Raw genomic sequence first — 21,573 nt, 5'->3', positions numbered from 1 at the left:
GAAACCTATTGGTTGCAAATGGATATTTAAAACCAAGAGGGATTCAAAGGATAATATTGACAGATATAAAGCTCGTCTAGTAGCTAGAGGCTTCACTCAGAAAGAAGGCATTGATTATAAAGAAATCCCCTCTCTAGTATCTGCGAAGGATTCTTTTAGAATAATATTGGCACTAGTGGCTCATTTTGATTTAGAGTTACATCAGATGCATGTTAAGACTGCGTTTCTTAATGGTGACATTAAGGAAACAATCTATATGGTGCAACGAGAAAACTTTGTGTCAGTTGGCACAAAGTCTATGGTATGCAAATTAAAGAAATCCATCTATGGGCTTAAACAAGCTTCTCGTTAATGGAATCATAAATTTCATCAAATTATTACCTCGTATGGTTTTTAGGCAAATAACGTTGAAGATTGTGTATACCATAAGTTCAATGGGCGTAAATTTATCTTCCTAGTATTATATGTCGATGATATATTGCTTGCTAGCACTGATATGTGACTATGAGACTATTGCATGAGACCAAGAGATTTCTCACGAAGAATTTCGAAATGAAAGATCTTGGGGAAGCTTCTTTTGTATTAGGTATTTGGATACTGAGAGATCGCTCTCAAGGTATCCTAAGGTTATCACAAGAAAACTATATAGATAAAGTCCTAGATAGATTTGGCATGGAAGACACTAAACCAGAGGATACCCCTATAGCTAAGGGAGACAGATTTAGTCTTGAACAATGCCCCAATAATGACCTTGAAAGATACGAGATACAAAAGATTCCTTATGCATCTGCAGTAGGAAGTCTAATATATGCTCAAGTTTGCGCACGTCCCACATAACATTTGTTGTGAGAGTTTTGGACATATATTTAAGTAATATTGGAATGCATCATTGGAAGGCGGTCAAACGTGTTATGTGTTACTTGAAGAGAACAAATGAGTACATGCTCACTTATCGGAGGTATGAGAATTTAGAGATTATTGGGTACTCTGACTCCGATTTTGCTGGATGTCTAGACAGTAGACACTCCACCTCTGGATATGTGTTTGTATTGGTTGGAGGTGGTATCTCTTAGAAGTCTACGAAACAGACGTTGATAGCTCCTTCAACCATGGCTTTGGAGTTCATGGCTTGTTTTGAAACATCAGACCATGGCATATGGTTGCGGAATTTTGTCACTGGCTTACGTGTGGTCGATGGTATTGAAAGACCATTGAGGATTCATTGTGACAACAACTCCGTGATTCTTTACTCCAACAACAATAGGAGTTCTACAAAGTCAAAATTCATTGACATAAAGTTTCTGGTTGTTAAAGAAAGTGTTCAAAATGGACAAGTTTCCATAGAACATATAGGGACAAATTTTATGTTAGCTGATCCATTGACTAAGGGTTTGATACCTAAAATCTTTCATGAGCATGTTCTTCATATGGGTGTTGTTCCTTAGGGTACCTCAGTGAGAGTCTATATGTTTTATGTTTTGCTTGGATATTATATACAGTTTTTTATGCATAATAAAGTTGATGGTTTATTGTTTCATTTTGAAATTGTGCATTGTAACAATTGTGTTGCAATTAAAGACTTTGGATTGATCTCACTAAAGAATAAAGAATGACCAGTTGGAAATAGACATGTTTGAGATCACATTGCATGAAATTTCCATGTCACTCATCCATATTTGATCTATGTCACCAAGTATATTAATATGATGATCATCGTGGTCGAGTCACACTTAAATGTGATGAAAGTTGTCGTGGTTCGATAGTTGATATATGAAATGGACCAGATTGTATTAAGGAGAAGTCTAAATGTAAATAGCATACGGATGCACGCCTAAAGAACCTGTATTGTAATTGTTTCAGGAAGATATGAAGCCTAAGTGGCAAATTATTGGAAATTTATAATTTCTAATTAAGGTGGGCATCATATATTTGATACAATGATATCAGCTATTTATTTCCGGGGTTACATTATAAGTAATCTAATTACTGGCACCCCTTAGATTTCTAAAAACTGATAAAAGATATGGGCTTAATGGATGAATACCCATCAGGTTAACCCGTATGGGATAGAGGAAATCCTATAAGTTAACACATAAGGAAGATTATGATCCCCAACACACCAAATCAAATTCAGTTTTCTACGCTCCCCATCAGAGTGAAAACACAAGTCCCAAGAGGAATTAGATATTTAGTTGAGGAATCCCATCATACCACAAAACCTCTTTCAGAAATGTAGATCAAATGAGCACATCGAGGAACGTGGATTCAGGTATGACACTGCACCATTTATTTCATATATGTATGTGAGAATCATGAGATTCAAGATCATAGGATTAATATTTCACTAATCATAAGGAATTCCCAACATGCAAAGCCTTGCCAAGAGAGGATGATGCATTGCTACAGTAATCCTTGTGCAAGCAGGTAGTGTGGCCATGCTCTAATACCTCTTGTACGATCAAGCGCTCACCACGAGGCCAAAAGTTCTCTAATATATGATCAAACGCTTACCACAATGCCAAAACTACTCTAATATACGATCAAGTACTCACCGCGAGGTCAAAACTACTCTAATAATACGATCAAGCATTCACCACAAGGCCAAAAACTATAGTTGTGACTTAGGGAATAACTTTATTTTGTGAAGCATATTATACCTACTTTAGTTTTATATTCCATAAATTCTCAATCATCATAATTTTTCCAATGTTTCCAACTCTATGTAAATAGAACATTTCATGTTTATCCTAACACATGCATGAGAATTTTAAGACTATACAACTAACTAAGTCCTCTCATTAATGAGGATGACAAAGGGCAGGGCGAGTACATATAGTGCTTCTCCATATGCATACTTCTACTCTTTGTGGGTAATAGGTATACACAGGATACATAATAAATTTTCAATTTTATTATATATTCTATAATATTAATATATAAAAAAAATATGATATACATATAATAATTTTAGGATTATAATCTAATTACTAAAATTTATTATGAAATAATATAAACAAAATATAATATAATATTAAAATAATAAAAAATATCATATATATAAAATATTTAATTAACAAAATACATTATAAATATATAAGTATTCTTAAGGTAGATATATTAATAGTTGTTTTCACTCATAAGTTATTTTGTGGGTGCAGGTTCTGAATGTTTTTACAGGTATTCATGAGTAAAATATCTTTTGTCATTGCTACTCATTGAAATCCTATAGTTTTTTTTTTGGGCCTTACGCTCTATCTTAACAAGGGTAATTGAATAATTGACCAAAAATTGTCTTTGTCCTTGTCTCAAGAATCAGAAAGAAACCATATCCTAGTTTCAAAATTTTGTTGTAATTATTTTTACGGCCACTGATGCTATTGCTGTTACCATAAAATCTGTCGAAGGCTCGCACTTACTCACACAGCACCCACCACCGCCTTATCCCACTATCACATCACAAGATAACGAAACGAACCTCTAGGGTTTGCTCTGTTCTATCTCTACCACCATGAGTCGCCGTGAAATGGACGACGACGAATTCGACGAGGAGGAGGAAGAAGAGGAGCAGGTGGCCGATTTCGACGAGGAGGAGGCGGAAGAGGAGGAGGAAGTAGGTCGCGGCGGAAGGAAGAGGAGGAGATCTGGCTTCTTCGATGAGGATGCGGAGGAAGTTGATGATGATGAAGAGGAGGAGGAGGATGATGATGACGATGAGGATTTCGATGGCGGTGGCGGTGGTCGGAAGCGCCAGCGCAAGAAGCCCTCTGCTTCTTCGTTCTTCGATGAAGAGGCTAAAGTCGATTCTGATGAGGAAGAGGAAGAGGAGGAAGGAGAAGATGGTGTGTTTTCTCACTTTCTGGTTTATCTTTTTTATTCTCTTGTTTTTGTTGTTGTCGTTCATTTAGAGGGGAATTAATGTGATTAGATGAATTTAGGGTTGGCATTCGGAATTCAGGGTTTCACTGTTGAAATAATCGACGTGATTGATTGAAGAGCAATAATTAGGTTAGTTGATTTGATGAAGGGCCTCTCCATTAGGGTTTGGTGGTGTGATCCAATCCTTTTTGGTTAATTCAAGAATTGGCACTCATGGGATTGAAATCTCATTTTTTTTTTAAATTTCATGCTTAGTATCTTTGTTTGAATGCAAAACCCATTGCGGTTTTCAAGTTTTTTATTTATATTTGTTTATGGAAACCTGTTGTAGTTGTTTTTAGTTTGTTTGAAGTTTGAGCAGCTACCCTTTGTGAAAAAAAGAGGATATGAAATGAAAAGGTGAATTATGCGAACATGGCTCAAAAGCATTGTCACTGGATTGGGAATAGTAATTAGCAGTTAAACCCTCAGTTTCTCACCTTTAGATTTGAGTTATTTTATGCAATGGACCTAAATTATGATATATTAATAGGACCCTAAAAACATATAGTTTTTCAGGGTACGGCCTTCTTAGTGTTTGCAAGTCTTAACAATGAAGATCATAATAGTTTCTTGTAACTAGGATTGTGAAGTTTTCATGAATACATTAATTCAGAATGTATGAATGCTTCAAGTCCTCTCTATGTCTGTCCTCTAGTATGTCTGCCATACTTGTAAGTAATATTATGATGAGATTTTTACTTGAGTGTGACTTTTGGGGAAGGTTTTGCACCTGGCCATTTTGTTTTAGAATAGTTGTGTCTCAGCTACTTTGCATCTGGCCATTTTGTTATATACTTAGATAAGTTAATAACTATCTGAAGCATGCAGACTTCATTGTTGACGGTGGAGCTGATCTTCCGGAGGAACATGATGGTAGAAACGTGCGTCCTGGCCGTATGCTGCCACATGGCGAAGAAGACCATGAAGATCTTGAAGCTATGGCCAAAAGAATTCAACAAAGGTATGCAAAGCGCCAGTCAGATTATGATGAAGAAGCTACTGATGTAGAACAACAAGCTCTTTTGCCATCTGTGAGAGATCCAAAGCTCTGGATGGTGAAATGTGCGGTATGACCCTATCCACTTTGTTATAATTTCCTTGTGTTGGCAAATAGATTTAGAAACATGTCATACATTATTTTCTTGATGTTCATTAGATTGGTCGTGAGCGGGAAACTGCTGTTTGCCTTATGCAAAAGTACATAGATAAGGGGTCTGAATTGCAAATCAGGTCAGTTGTTGCTCTCGATCATCTCAAAAACTACATATATGTGGAAGCAGATAAAGAGGCCCATGTGAGAGAGGTAATGTCATGTGAAATGTTTGCTGCTCATCACACATATCTTTAGAGATAAAATTGTGAAGTTTTTATTTTTAATGTTTTGCATATGTTTCAGGCTTGCAAAGGTCTACGCAACATATTTGGCCAAAAAATAACGCTTGTTCCCATCAGAGAAATGACCGATGTTCTGTCAGTTGAAAGCAAAGCTATTGATCTTGCCAGAGATACTTGGGTCAGAATGAAGATTGGAACATATAAAGGAGACCTTGCCAAAGTATGCATCACATTCTAGAAATCTCATGATTCCATACATTATGCTTTCTTTATAAACCATCAAGCTGTCTCTTTTATAGGTAGTAGATGTCGACAATGTGCGGCAGAGGGTTACTGTGAAACTAATTCCAAGGATAGACTTACAAGCCCTTGCAAGCAAATTGGTATGAGATATTTCCATGTTTTGTTAAATGCATGTTCTCTCTTTTTCAATGCTTCCTTGAAAGTTGAAAAAACTTGAGCCCTTATTTTTGTGCATAACACATCTATCATGCAGGAAGGTAGAGAAGTTGTAAAGAAGAAGGCATTTGTTCCTCCTCCTCGTTTTCTGAATGTCGAAGAAGCTAGGTATTGCGGATTCTCTCCTTTTTGTAGCTGAATCTCTTCTGTTTCTTGAATACCTTCCTGTTTGCAGTCTGAAGTTTGTACTTTCCATACAGGGAACTGCACATCCGTGTGGAGCATAGACGTGATACATATGGGGAACGATTTGATGCAATTGGAGGCATGATGTTCAAGGATGGATTCTTATACAAAACAGTATCAATAAAATCAATTAGTGCTCAGAACATCAAACCTACATTTGATGAACTTGAAAAATTCCGTAAACCGGGTGAGAATGGAGATGGTGATGTAGCTAGTCTGTCAACCTTATTTGCAAACAGAAAGAAAGGGCATTTTTTGAAAGGTGATGCTGTCATTGTGATCAAGGGTGACTTAAAGAATTTGAAGGGGTGGGTGGAGAAAGTTGATGAAGATAATGTTCATATAAGGCCGGAAATCAAGGGTCTACCAGTAAGTATGAATTGATATTTGGCTGGTTTTCTTCCCCAGAAAGTTTGCAGGTTTTGCACGTTGGTGACTATTAACGAATTGTTTTTCCTGATGATTTGTTTCTTTTTTTTTATATCAGAAAACTCTTGCTGTGAACGAAAAGGAACTGTGTAAATATTTTGAACCCGGAAACCATGTTAAGGTCGTTTCTGGTGCTCAAGTGGGTGCCACTGGCATGGTTGTGAAGGTGGAGCAGCATGTCCTGATTCTAATATCTGATACAACCAAGGAACATGTGAGTTTTGTGGTTCCTTCATAGACTCAGATATACATGTGAATTTGTACTTATATTTAGTGCAGAAATGACTCGAAAATATCTGCTCTTTAGATCCGTGTGTTTGCTGATGATGTTGTGGAAAGTTCTGAAGTGACCACTGGAGTTACAAGCATTGGGGATTATGAACTTCGTGATCTTGTATTGCTAGAGTAAGCCACCTGCTGGGCTTAATGCTACACATATCTCCTTTCCTCTATATCCTATCGTTCAAACTTTTCCTCACTTCTAATTTAACATGGTGCAGTAATTTGAGCTTTGGTGTGATAATACGTGTAGAAAGTGAAGCATTTCAGGTTAGTATTTAGGCAATGGATCAAAATATAATTTGAAATTCAATTTTTGATGTGACCCCATGGTAATTGTATCAGTGTCTATTACCTTTTTCTAGGTTCTTAAGGGTGTTCCTGACCGAGCTGAAGTTGTGCTTGTTAAATTAAGAGAGGTCAAATCTAAATTAGATAAGAAGATAAGCGTGCAAGACAGATTCAAAAATACAGTTTCAGCAAAGGATGTTGTGCGAATTGTGGAGGGTCCCTGCAAAGTGAGATTCTGACTTTTGGTTAGATTTTTTCTTCTTGGAAGTTTCATATTAATAAATTGCCATGTGTTTTTGCTAGGGCAAACAAGGTCCTGTGGAGCACATATATAGAGGAATCTTGTTCATCTGTGATCGCCACCATCTTGAACATGCAGGCTTTATATGTGTTAAGGCTCAATCATGTGTGGTTGTAGGAGGTTCACGTTCCAATGGGGACATAAATGTAACCAACTCTCCTTTATTAATTGTCCTTCATTGATTCTTATGTTTTTTGGATTATTTGTTTCAACGTTGTGATAATGTTTTACCTTCTCTAGGGCAATGCCTACTCTAGATTTGCCAGCCTCAGAACCCCCTCTCGTATTCCACAGTCCCCGAGTCGGTTTTCTAGGGGAGGGCCTCCAATTCATTGTATGTTCAAATTTTCTTGTTTTATATGCTGGAATGTTGGATTAGTTTCATTTTGATTTACACTTTTTAATGAAGTTGTTTAATGTTAATTTCATTTTATGGGGTGTAGCTGGAGGAAGGGGCAGAGGTGGAAGAGGGCATGATGGTCTGACAGGTTCAACAGTTAAGGTACGCCAGGGTCCCTACAAAGGTTATCGTGGGCGTGTTATTGAAGTTAAAGGCACATCAGTTCGGGTTGAATTGGAGTCCCAAATGAAGGTTGTGACAGGTAGGTCTTCTAATTTGGTTAAACACCTGCCCTGCTTGTATTATTTTTTTAATTTGCACGGTCTCTGACTAGTGTGGATGCAGTTGACCGCAACCATATATCTGACAATGTGGCTGTAACCCCCTATCGGTAAGTTAAATTTATATACATGTTTTTCATTCCTTATGTTCTTGAAAGGTACTAAACCACCTGACTTGTGTGTTCTACCAGTGAATCTCGATACGGGATGGGAAGTGAAACCCCAATGCATCCTTCTCGAACTCCCTTACATCCATATATGACTCCTATGAGAGATCCTGGAGGTTTGTTTGGTTTATTTTTATAGGGTTGACTAACACTTGAGTCCTTTTTGTACCAAAAAAAGGCATAACTGCTGATATTTTTTCTATGGACTGTTACATGTAGCGACCCCTATTCACGATGGAATGAGGACACCTATGCGTGACCGAGCATGGAATCCTTATACACCAATGAGTCCTCCAAGGTTTGTCATAAAAATATCATTCCCCATAGCGTCGGCTCTGCTTTGATTTTTACTTGTCTTCTGCTTTTTATAAAGGGACTCTTCCTTCCGATTTTGTATGCCATGTTGTTTTAAGTGCATTTCTTGTTTTATGAAACATAAACAGTAAAAGATAATGTTAGAGGTATAAGTTACTAAATTTAATAGATTTCAATGTCCAAAACACCAGCTATTAGAGCAACATGGTTATAGGGAACTTGGTAGTAAGAAGTATTTTTTACCGGCAATGTATAGCTTTCAGTTGCATGTGGATGTCATTATGAGGATTGTGGTATGGTGCATTTGATATGCTTGTCTTATGAATTCTGGTGGTGTACATAAAACCAGGGATAACTGGGAGGATGGAAATCCAGGCTCTTGGGGAGCAAGCCCACAGTACCAGGTCAGAATTTTTAATTTGAAATTGTCCGTAATTCTTCTGAGGAACCGTAGTGACCTTATATTGTGTTTTCCTTGTTTTTAATCTTTTCAGCCAGGAAGCCCTGTTTCACGGCCATATGAAGCTCCAACTCCTGGTGCTGGTTGGGCTAGCACTCCTGGTGGCAATTATAATGAGGCTGGGACTCCCCGAGACAGTTCTGCCTTCGGTAGTTTTACCTGTTACTTGCCCCTTGTAATCTTATGATATATATAGAATAGTTGTAGATTTTACTTTCATACTAATATTGTATTTGGGGGGTGGGGTGTATTGCAGCCAATGCTCCAAGTCCATATTTACCATCAACACCTAGTGGGCAGCCTCTGACACCAAATTCAGTGTCTTATCTTCCTGGCACCCCTGGAGGACAACCTATGACTCCAGGAACTGGTGGTCTGGACATGATGTCCCCAGTTTTAGGTAAGTTTATCAATCTATCTACAACAGACAGATATACTTGTTTGTGCAGCATGTCTATGTGGTCATATCATCACACCGCACCTCTTCTTTTGGGAGGCGGTAACCACACTCAAATTTATGTGTGTAGTTATGTACATAATTTCCTACATCTATGATAAGGATTAACAACTGTAACACGACAAGCATGGTCTGCAAAATGGAGGAGGGTTATTAGTTATGTCACTTATGTGCATAGTATTTGGTTTGCCACTTAATTGGTGCTGTCTCATTTGAGTACATGCATCAATTGGGTTATTCTATATCAAACACCACATCTTTAACTTTTGCAAATCTATTAGGATGGCCTTACTTTATAATTTATGTGTGCCTACTGCCTACCATTGTGAAAAGGCCACCTAATAGACCCAGGGGAAATTATTTACCTTCCATTTTTCATCATAGGTCAGTAAGTACCAAAGTTTTTTGCTCTTAAGTGGAGCTTTTGATGACATTATATACAAAGTTTATTCATTGATCTATTACTTGTATTATTTTATTTGATTGGTTCAGAAGCCAAAACTTAAAATCACATTGTATTTCTTAACTTATTCACCAATTTGATGGTTTAATTTTGTTGTAGGTGGGAACAGCGAAGGGCCTTGGTTTATGCCAGACATATTAGTTAATGTACACAAGCCTGGAGAGGAATCAGTTGGAGTTATAAGAGAGGTTCTTACGGTATGTTTCCATAGAAACTTGCTTGTGTATGCATGCTTGGTGCTGTTAGGTCTGCGAGCCAGGGAACTTTAAGTTGAGACAAATTGTGCGAAAAACATTATTTGGGAATTTTTGGCTCTTCTTTAAAACATCTTTTATTTTGGTCTTTTTTTTTGTGAGTAAAGTTTAGTGAGTGGTGTGTTGCTCTTCTACCCTCAATTCAAAAGCTGTATTTTCTCGTTGGTTCATTCCATTTGCTAGGTTTTATTGACAATTGCATTTTTGTCTCTTCAGGATGGCTCTTGCAGGGTAGCTCTCGGATCTAGCGGGAACGGTGAAACAATAACTGCCCTTCCTAGTGAAATGGAGGCTGTGGTACCAAGGAAATCAGATAAAATAAAAATAATGGGTGGCTCATTGTGTGGTGCCACAGGCAAGTTGATTGGTGTGGATGGTACTGATGGTATTGTAAAGGTAGATGACACTTTGGATGTGAAGATTTTAGACTTAGTTATTTTGGCAAAATTAGCTCAAGTTTGATAAACTTGGTAAAATAATGGGTAGCTCTTATATAGAAATTATTTGATGAATGTCATTTATGTCAACTGTTACAAGCTCTTCTGCTTCTAACTGTTATAAGTTCTTCTACCTTTCCCTGCCCAACTTGGTTAATTGAAGTTGCGCTTACCTAATTTCAACAATAGATAAATTTTTGCACCTACCAATTGTCATTGCTTTCTTTTCGGAAAAAGCACAGGGGTGAACTTGTTGTTATGTAATATCATATCCATGGGACTAATGTAGCCCTAGATTGTGACTCCGGAGTTTTTTTTTTCTTTTTTGGTTCATTTGTGGGAGAATTATGAATTGTATTTTGATGTAGAACTTCTTATAATTTATTTTAAGATATTAGTTTAGTGTTACTTTACATTTATAATTTATAATTGTCTTAGATTTGTACTATATCATGTTCTTGAGAGATACTCTAACTCATTAGTCTAAGGTAAGTATGGTTGGTAATTGAAAGTTCCTGATAATTTCTTTGCACCTACCCATTGATGGTATGTTGCTCTCTCTTCCCTCTTTTTTCTCGTATACGTTGTTGTACTGTTTCGCGAAGAGGCTTTTTCAAATTTTGATGGGTGCCTTTATTTTTTTAAGGGAAGTTGATGGGTTTGTCAACTCTTATTCCATTGAGGTGGCTAGTTTTTTTGTTCTTAAATAACCTAGAATATAAAATATAATTGGAAAAAAAAATAAGAGAACGTAATGTGTTTTTTGTATTTTTCATTCATAATTATAAATACTTTTATTTTTATCAATTAAGTATAAATTATGAAAACTGAAATCTAAAGGATATTTTTAGTAGAAAAAGGTGTCCACGTTAAACCAAATAAGAAAGAATGTAAGTTGAAATGACAATACTCCTAACATGAACATTTTGAATATTTAATGTTTTGTATGTACCTGATATGTTTCTCAGTTGATGATCAAATACTTATTTCAATTTCTTTGAGACGAAAGATATCATTAAAATTATACAACTTCTACAATAGTGTTCTTTTTACATTCACGTTACAAATCACAAGACTAATGATACTTCATAAAATTTTGTAATATGCGAAAACAAATAGGATATAATAGATTACATGGTAATTGCTGGAGTTACATGACTCAATTAATTGCTGGAGTTGCATTACTCAATTTATAAAAATTCGGAAGGTTGGTAGCGGTGGAGAAAGCTTTGATTTGCAACTTTGTAGTCTATTTGGTTGTTGAGAAATGATGGTATTTTCTCTTATTTGGAGGTTAGTTATATTCATATTATGGATTTGTTCAACTCCGATCTTAGACCTGGTTTTGTGTTTTAGTGGTTTTATTAGTGTTGCTTTTGTTGACTGGTGTATTAGTCATTTGTCCTGTATTATTATCTATATCTATACTATTAATAAAGGGAAAACACAAAATAATTACCCATCATGGTGTAATTTGTGTTTTCTTATTTTTCCCTCAATATGTTTTTATTTCTACCAAAAAACCATATAATATTATTTTCTTATTTTATCATTATCTTCTTATTGTAAAAGTGTATTTAAAAAATTGAATAAATTCAACCATAAATTTAGCGCAAAAAATTATATTTAAATTTATAAAATACAAATTATACATTACAAACAATAAAAAAACGGGTTGACAAGCACGATAGTGTATGTCAACACGCTAATCTTTAATTTTGTTAGTGATTGTGTTTGTTGTAAATGGGTTAACACCCGCCTTCCTTTTTAACCTTTTGCTTATAAAAGAAAATTACGATGGGTCCCTCTCCTCCCGTGATCGGACATTTTGCCTATTATTAACTATATACATAAATGTTGCATCATTACTTGCCCCCAAGTCCTTGTAGAGTGGATGAATCAAGGGGGTAAGTAGGTTCCAGTTTAAACCGCGAAACTGATGAACTGAATTGAACTAAACCACAAAATGTAACTCAGTTTGGTTTGGTTATTTTTTAAGGAATCGTTTACATTCGGTTCGGTTTATGGTTTTAGAAATTTAGGAACTGTTGGAACCAAATCAAACCGAACACTAAATTAAAGAAATATATACTAGGGATTAGGGAATAATGTTTTATTATTGTTTAAATTCTTCAACCAATTTTCTAGCTTAAATTATCAATTTTTGTGTGAATTGTAGTGTTATATAGGCTACTAAGTTGTTATTAACTTAGTATTATATATATTGTTGGTTACTAAATTATTTCGTAGTTTCTTATGATTTGAAACATATTTTTCAACTTTTGTGATATTGAGTTTGAAACTAACATATATCATATATTGTTATGCATGTATTGTTACATGTGTTACTAATTTTGAAATGTAAGGTTATAAATGTAGCTATTATATATGTTACTAATCATGAATTGTATTGTTATATATAATTCATGTTTTTTTTATAATAATAGTAGTAATGTTTATTCTTTTATGGATAAACAATTTCTCTTGTAATATATTTTGAATTTTCAATTGATACAAGAATTTTTATAAAAAAATAAATGGAAAAACCGTGGAACCGAACCATTCAAGAGTTGTTCAGTTCGGTTCAATTCTTATAGTTAAATTTGCGGTTAATTGAGCGAAACCAAACTATATGTTATTGACCACTTCAATTACTAAAATGTATCAAAAACTCAAATGAACTGAATTTTTACACCCTTCAAATCATAGCCAAGTTACTTGTCCTCATGATTTCACCTATTATAGGTTATATATACTACTACATAACTACATAATGATAAAACATGTTTAAGGGATATATAGCCAAGTAACAAAGTTTATTAAATAAATAAAGTCAAGACAAACTAAACAAAGCATAAAAATAAAACAAGAGTAAAGATGGAATGAGAAGATAATTATAAGATAAAATATAACAAAAACACTAATGCTCTCTCTTATTTCTTTCAAATCATCACCTCTTTATTAAAGATCCAGCTAAACTTGGTACCCTTTAGTTCCTTCTTGCGTTCAAGCTCATTAGAACGTTCCTCCAATCTCTTAATCACCTGTACAAGCCCACACATGAACTCCTGTGCCCTCCTTCCCTCGCTCGTTAAACCCTCCAGCTTCTCCAATTTCCACCGTCCGATCAAGTACTCAACGATGTTAATATAATCATTGGTGGAATATATCTTAAGACGTTGTGACACTGCACCTAAATGATCATAGAGGTGTGGGTCCCTCCCATCCTTCATCATGTGAGCTGGCATTGTGATCTTATTACGCATCATGTCTTTAATGGCTATGATTGTTCCTGTGGGGTCCACTTCTAGAAGCTTCTCTACAATCTTTATGTATGCAGTTTCATGGCGCTTCTCATCAGCAGCTATGGTGCCCAATATGCGTGCAAGCACTGGATCACCACCCTCTTTAGCCATTCGAGCCATTTTTCCATGTGACATAAAAGTGGCTCGTTCTTGGAAAGATGTGTAGACAAAACCCATATATGGATTGTTTTCTCCTCTTAAATCCTACACCACAACAAATTAACTTAAAATATGGGATCAAAGTTTAATAATTTATTGCTAATAGTCATGTTAAGTTTGCATTTTTAAAACTAATTGATAATGGGATAGCCAACACTTATCAAACCATACAGAAATATGCAATGTAGGATTTAGTTTTTAATATATTTCCTCTACCTAAGCCTATCAGGTTAGGGTTAACTTTGGTTCATGGTTAAAAAAATTGTTTTGATCTATGATAATTGAAGATAAGTTGAACTTTGACTTTAATATCATTTTCATCTCAAATATAATGGACAATAAAAAAATAATCTACCATATATTTAAATCATTTCCAAAAACAAGAAGGTAAACCAAATGACACTTACTTTCCTACAATTTTACTTATTAAATTCATAGAAGTCTAGTGTGGAATTGGGGTTGGGACCCTTGGTAGTTTTCATTAAGAAAAAATGGTTGTTAACACATCCAATGAAGGATATTTCAATTTTCATTTTATCAAATCATAAAGAAAAAATTACTAGATTACTCTTCTACCATATTTGCTGTTTTTAAGGTTGTGTTACAAGTTTTTTCTTTGTTTTTTTAGGGTGAATAGCTTTTTCTTTGTTTGAAATGAGTACATTAAGCTTTTTTATATTTTAAAGTTGTTCCTACAAGTTCTTTTTTATCAGTTTTGTAACTTAAAATTCATTTTAGTGGGATAGTTAAAAAAAAACTAAATATTTTTGTAAATCTTTTTATCTTGAAATTGTGAGAAAAACCTACCTGGTAAGACAACAAATTTACATGGCCAAGTTATAAGAAAAATATGACCTAGATGACTAGTCTAGCATTTTTCCCTAATATAATTTATTTTAAAAAATTCAGCATTATATTAAAAAGGGGATGCTAGCATATCATATATTACCGTATAGATTTACATGATGACAAGTATAGAGTGGGAACATAAATTTGTTGTCTCATATGCTATTACACACTAATTAAAATATGCTATTAAATTTTTAAACCTTTATTATTATTTTTATTTTTGCTTTATTACAATTAATGTGGGATAACATATAAGATAAAATATGAGACAACATAGTACATATCTTTATACTTCATTTACAAAGTATTACTATACCAATCTCATTTGTTATTATAGTTCATTTAAGAAATATTTACCCTTAGAATTAAATGGAATAAAAAACACTCTCTTCTCCAATTGAGTTGACTTGTATTTTAGGGCTTCCTATCACCCTCCCCTTCTCATTGTTCTCTCTTTTATTAATAAATTTTGGGATGTTTTTTCATTCCAAACTCTCATAAAAAAAATAGTTTTTGGCTGTTGTCAATACCCTAATTAATACCCAAAAAAATGATCTAATTCTGCAAATTAAATAATTTTAAAAGAAATAACAAAAACAAAAACTAGGAAATAGAAAGTGATCAACGCAAAAGAATGAGTATATTACCGTGCCAGCCGCAATCAAGTAATGGATAGTTTTCTCAATCATTTGCATATCAACCCTACCAGATAGGTAAAGATATGTTCTAAGCAAATCTCCATGTCTATTCTCCTCAGAAGTCCAAGACCTACTCCACTTAGCCCAAGAACTACTAGATGAACCACTCTCATCCTTAATCCCATCATTTTGATTTATCCATGTTTGGTATGATGGCAAAGCTTCCTCAGTGATCATTGCACCAACCAAAACCACAAGGTAATCTTCTGGAAGATGAGATGTTCTATCTCTCAAGATTCTAACCTGATCAATGAACTCATCAGAGGGTAGAGATGAGTCTGGTAACATGTCATGGGGTTGCCAACTTTTCTCTACTGATTTCACTAGTGGTAGGATATTGTGTGATACCCAATTCTCTAGTGAGTTGAAAATTTCTATCTTTTCCTGTGGCATTGAGTGGGCCTTTCTGGTTCTTATGGTTGCGGCGGTGGCGGAGATGGTGGTTGGTGAATGGAGGGTGGTGGATTTAGATGGTGGTTTTAGGTAGTGGTGATGGGTCTTAGGGGAACAACTTGGGGTTAATGCAAGTGAGTAGGTATACATTTTTTTTTTGGCAGTAATGAAAGTCAAGCATGCAATGTCTTAACATTTGTTTAGGGATGTATATATAGGATATGGAAAAGGAAAAATATTATTTTGAAACAAAATCATGGACACATTATGTGATCCCACAAATGTTTCAATTGGTTCAACCAATTTTGTCTTATAACATTATGAGTAAACAGTTGAATCTGTTTTTTTTTCATTACATTATTGAACTGAATTAAATCAAATCAACTTCCATTCAGGCATTGGGTTTGCAGTCCCATTACCCAATCCAACCAGATAATTTATATATCATTTTCTTAAATATATTTTAAGAAAATATTTTATTTCCTCCTTAAATTTAATTAAGTTAGTTTAACTTAGCTCACTCTTAAGAGTGACTAGGAATATATGTCACTTAGCTCACTCTTAAGAGTGACTAGGAATATGTTACTTTTTACCTACAAGAAGTAACTAAGTTATTTTTTTTATATTACCAAATGTATCTTTTTATCTTTTTAGGTATGTAATTAATATCTTTCGGTATTTGTGATTGTCGCTCCCAAGAATCGAACTATCAACATTGTGGATCCAGTGAGACCTTGCATGATTATATCAATATTTTGTTGCCAGACAATAAATCATTTATAACAATAGTTGTTAATTTTTCACCTTTATCAATTTTTTACTATTTTTTTGAATGTAAAACAATTTATATATAACGACAAACAATATATTTTGTTTAAAAATGTAATATTATTTTTTAATACAATTATTGATTTTTTATTTCTATTGAAACATTGTTTAATTGAGGAAATATTTAAATTATATTTAAAATTATAAGTACAAAGTATTCCCTGTATGAATTAAATATTTGTGGCTCATTATTCTAGCTTTTTTTTGAAAGAACATATGTAATGTATCTCATCTCAAAATATATGAGAGCTTAGATAATTGCCAAAAAAAAGTGGGAAATAAGAAAGTGAGAAAAGGAAAAGTCTCAAAATTATATAATAGTGTTTCATTAAGTTTCAGTTGCAGTTAAAAAATTAATTAGTGAGAAACTAATAAAACATTTAATTAATTAAGATATAGGATCTTATTTGAAACATTTCAAAAGGTGGAAGTATTAAATATTGTCACGAATGTGACCAATAAGGATTTATTCAAAAATTAATACAAATATAAGAATTAAAAGAATGTTCTTACTTAAATTTAATAGTTAATAGTAATATTAGGCTTGAAATTATTTTCTCCTAGTTTTCGTATGTAACGTTTGGCCTTTGCCCTATTATTTGTATATTATAATGGTATAGTTTGGATATTTTTATCAGAAAGAAGTATGTGCTTGTAATAATAGGATTGTGTTAAAAAGTGTTATTTAATTATTTTTTAAAGAATATAAAATGAGATATCCAACGGAAAATTAACTCCAAAATTTATTTGATATCTTAAAACAAAATGATATATCATCTTATAAATTTATTCTATAAACTTCTTACAATACTATTTATTTATTGTTAATAAATAATACATCATTCATAATTCATTTATATCAGTTTTTACCCATACATCACTTTCTCAGATTTTTATCTCATATACAGTGGCGGATGTTAGTGAGGGCAGGTGGGGGCAACTGCCCCCCTGGATTTTTATTTTCAAATTTTAATTATAGTTTTTATTTTTTTTCTTCAACATATATACTTTGTATAATTTGTGTGGTCTTTTTAAAATCATAGATAATTGATCAAATTCTTTTACATATATAGATATTGATATTGTTTATAATAATATATTCATAATTATTTTACTCTTATGAAATAGATTACGAGAATCATATATTGTGTTTGTCAAACTTTACATCAAAAGTCCTAGGATCCTGTCAAATTTTATAAATTTTTTTATTTAATATTGATAGTATATATATTTTTGTGCAAAAATTATATCCTATAGATTTCAATGAATAAGAGAATATTGACTTAAGATGATGTCAATGTCAATATTTTATCATTGATGTTATTGGTCATTCTTGTCTAAAAAACTCTCAATCATCTATGAATTAAGTGTAACTTTGACAATACAGGAAATATGAAAGCATATTATTTATATGATCGAGTTATTCGTTTTATCTTACCTTTTATGTTTAGCTGCTACACATACATCATTTTCATAACAAAGACAACCAAATAAAATCATGTAGACAACATGATTATTTATATTGAAAAGAAAATAGCTTAAAATTTTGCTCATAATTCAATAATCGATAGATTGATATATTAAAAGAACGAATATCATCACTTTAAATAAATACACATTTTTCTTTAATGTCTTCAATTATTAATTATTGTTATTTAGTATTAACATGATATTTCGAAACTTAATTATATTTCTTTACGTTTTTTTATAAAATTAATCTTAATTAAATATTATTGCCCCTCCTAAACGTTACACCAAGATCCGCTACTGCCCATATATAAAGTTTATATCTCTGTCAATGTTATATTTTTCTCATTAATGTTGCATTATTTAGACATTAATCGATTCTGTTGATAAAGTTGAATTATATTGTGATGATGGTGTATTAAGTATTCGTTCTACGTGCATGACTGCCAGTCTGTAAATGTAAGAAATAAGAACCTGTACTCAGGGCCGGCCATGTGGGTATACCACAAGTACACAGCACAAGACCACTATTTCATAAGAGGTCTAAATATTATATATATATATATATATATATATATATATGTGTGCAAGTAGTGTAGGATAAATATACTATTATATTTTAATTTAATTTATTTTTAAATTTATTATGTTATCTACTATTATTATTATTATCATATACATAAATTCATTCAATATTTTATTGATCGTAAATTCATAATAATACTGTTTTATATTATCGTATGGTTGATTAAAGTATAACACTATTTAAGGATAATTAAGTATTTTCTCTCAAATAATATATTAGACTTAAGCCTAAAAAATAAAGTGTATTTTATATTATCATAATTTGTGTGGACCTATTTTATTAAAAAATATTATAAAAATAATATAATTAATTTTTTTTTGATATACAATGTGTTTCATTTTTATTTTGACCTTATAATTTGTTTTACATTTACACACTCAAATTTTCAAACTGATATACAAATTTCACTTACAATTATTTCTATAAGTGAAGTTTATGACCAGCCCTTATAGACTTCTGTTCCAAAAAAAATTCTGGCAGGGTGCCTTAAATATGTCAAGGACTGACACTGCATCTATGTAATTAGTTATTTAGTTTTATATCGATTTTGGAGGAACCACATAATCTTCAACTCTCCCAAATTCACCGTCCTATAGCTATAAGCCTATAACTATGAAGACCCAGGTTGATGCCGCAGAGAGATACTACAACGATTTTTACAGCCTTAATTAATCTTACAAATAGTACTGGTAGTAAAACTTTTATAGGCAATTAAGTACAATCGCACAAGTTTTACTATACTTAATAAACAGTGGTATTTAATGTAAATAATGATGAATATTTTTATAGGAAAAAATTACTTGTTATTAATAAAAACACATAAATTTGTTGCAGAAATATAATTGAGATAGGGTGGATTCCTGGCTAGTTTACCACAATAAGGCAAAGGAACATAATTACGATAATATTGGGTGGGTGAGAATGTTGCAGAGAACTAATTGGATCCCTTAAATGAATTTATAATCATATGAATATCATTGGAAGTTGTACTTGTCTTTTCTACTCTAATAATTTCACTGTCACCATCCATCCCCAAATTAAATATTGGGAAGTTGCAAGCTTTTATTATGAAGACATCATGTTGGTTGATACATAAAGGAAGAGATGGGTATCCATATTTTTAGAGATAAAATAGGCCACTCTTGTATAAATTAGGTAGAATTTTTTTGTACTACTAAATGTATCTTCTCACCTTTTTGAGTAAAGAATTAATCACTTTCGAAATATGTATCTGTTCCTCCCAATAAATATCGCTCCTAAGAATCGAATATTTAACATTTTGATTATTGTAGGAATCTACCGGAACATTACACAACTAGACTACAACAGTTATAGTAAATTAGGTCGAGTTAAGAATCAAATATTTAACATTTTGATTATTGTAGGAATCTACCGGAACATTACACAACTAGACTACAACATTTATAGTAAATTAGGTGGAGTTTAACTTCGTATCTTTTGCGATAATTTTCTTTTATCATTTTTTAGACGTTTCTTTTTATTATATATTCATAAGTTACGGTTGAAACCGGCTAATAACAATAATAAAACATTTATCCCATTAAATAGAGTCAAATATATGGATCTAACGATATCATAATACTCTATCATAAATTATATTTATTGATATCTAAATATTTCTTAATCATTCTCCATGGTATCAGGCTAACTTATTATGTAAATTAACTATATAAATTTGAATATGTGATTGTGTATTTGGAGTTGTCTTAAAAAATAACAAATTTTGGTCCAACCCAATATAATATTACTTATCATTTTTATCAAATTTTAGTTAATTATATATAGTTTTCCAAACTCTCGTACAAACAATTAGACATAGATTCATTCGAATAAAATAACTTATACATTTATTAATATGATTAGATATAGAGGTATGTTAACAATTCATACATCTTTATATTGTTTTAGTGTAATTACTAGACATAAAACTATTTTAATAAGCTACTAATATGACCAAGATATTAATGATTAGTACATTTGAGGTGTTAGATTAAAATTGAGTGTCATAAACATAGTTGCTAGACATAGATGTAATGTTTTATGTATCATAGTTCTTCACCTTATGGGTAAAGTTACTAAACATATTGTTTTATTTCATGAACTGCTAATTAAATTGGCTAAGACATTAGATTTTAGTATCGTTGAGATCTTATTATTGTGAAAGAATCATTCCTAAATGAATTCATGTTGAATCCAATATATATAGATAGTGAGTAGTAAAGATAGATCCTAACATATTTACTCTAGCATTTTAATCTAATAGTTTAATTCATTGTTCCTATAATCAAACAAATCAAACCCAATTAAAAGTAGGTTAGAATAACAATAATTTATTTAAAGACAAATGTCAAATAAGTCCTTGAGGATTTAACAATTATTTTATATTTGTTTGCAACACCAAATTTATATTTTATTGATCAATTTACAGATTATTAATTGACAATGTTCAATATGGAGGAAGACAAGGAAGGGACAAGAATCTGCCGCCCCCAAGTATGTCTCCAACTCTATCCTAAACCAATCACAATGAAACAAAAATAGACAAAGTCATGAATGTTTAATTTTTTAACTGATGTAGTATATTGTGATTGGTTTGAGACATACTTTGAGACATACTTGAGGATAACACATATTGTCCACAAGGAAGAGGGTGTTTGTCCTCCACCCTTGTTGCTTTTTTATTTCATTTTTTATTTTTGTTTTTTAATTAAAAAATAAATTAAATTAAATTTTAAAATCTAAACCATTTTTCTGAATTTTGTGTAATTTCTTAATTCCATCTAATATTTGAAAGGATCTAGACTCTAAAGGTATATACTCTAACATGGGACACAAGGTCGATCTAAGAGGTGTGTGGTTCCTCCTCTTGTTCATTAATTGTGTTGGCATTGTAAT

At 32.6% G+C, this 21,573-nt stretch overlaps 2 protein-coding genes across 5 annotated transcripts; one reads left to right on the top strand and one right to left on the bottom strand.

The window, feature by feature from the left end:
- On the top strand, window positions 3,298-10,785 carry LOC109326822 (putative transcription elongation factor SPT5 homolog 1). Of its 4 annotated transcripts, none has more exons than XM_019559673.1 (22): window positions 3,298-3,839; window positions 4,747-4,985; window positions 5,075-5,221; window positions 5,315-5,473; window positions 5,553-5,636; window positions 5,750-5,820; window positions 5,913-6,267; window positions 6,386-6,541; window positions 6,635-6,732; window positions 6,828-6,876; window positions 6,972-7,124; window positions 7,201-7,344; window positions 7,439-7,532; window positions 7,642-7,800; window positions 7,878-7,929; window positions 8,011-8,102; window positions 8,206-8,284; window positions 8,651-8,705; window positions 8,796-8,910; window positions 9,018-9,161; window positions 9,781-9,878; window positions 10,152-10,785. In XM_019559673.1, exons 1-22 carry the CDS (start codon window positions 3,509-3,511, stop codon window positions 10,395-10,397), a joined length of 3,120 nt encoding a protein of 1,039 aa, XP_019415218.1. In that variant the 5' UTR covers window positions 3,298-3,508; the 3' UTR covers window positions 10,398-10,785. The 4 variants fall into 4 exon arrangements, with proteins under 4 accessions (XP_019415218.1, XP_019415217.1, XP_019415216.1 ...); XM_019559672.1 differs by having other exon boundaries at window positions 7,201-7,359; window positions 7,884-7,929; XM_019559671.1 differs by having other exon boundaries at window positions 7,201-7,359.
- Window positions 13,239-15,826, bottom strand: LOC109326136 (stearoyl-[acyl-carrier-protein] 9-desaturase 6, chloroplastic-like). The gene is made up of 2 exons (XM_019558805.1): window positions 15,333-15,826; window positions 13,239-13,881 (listed from the first exon to the last, which is right to left on the bottom strand). Exons 1-2 carry the CDS (start codon window positions 15,774-15,776, stop codon window positions 13,315-13,317), a joined length of 1,011 nt encoding a protein of 336 aa, XP_019414350.1. The 5' UTR covers window positions 15,777-15,826; the 3' UTR covers window positions 13,239-13,314.

The sequence above is a fragment of the Lupinus angustifolius genome, chromosome LG14, assembly GCF_001865875.1.
Source record: "Lupinus angustifolius cultivar Tanjil chromosome LG14, LupAngTanjil_v1.0, whole genome shotgun sequence".
NCBI lineage: Eukaryota > Viridiplantae > Streptophyta > Magnoliopsida > Fabales > Fabaceae > Lupinus > Lupinus angustifolius.
This window is presented reverse-complemented; position numbering and strand designations above follow the sequence as displayed.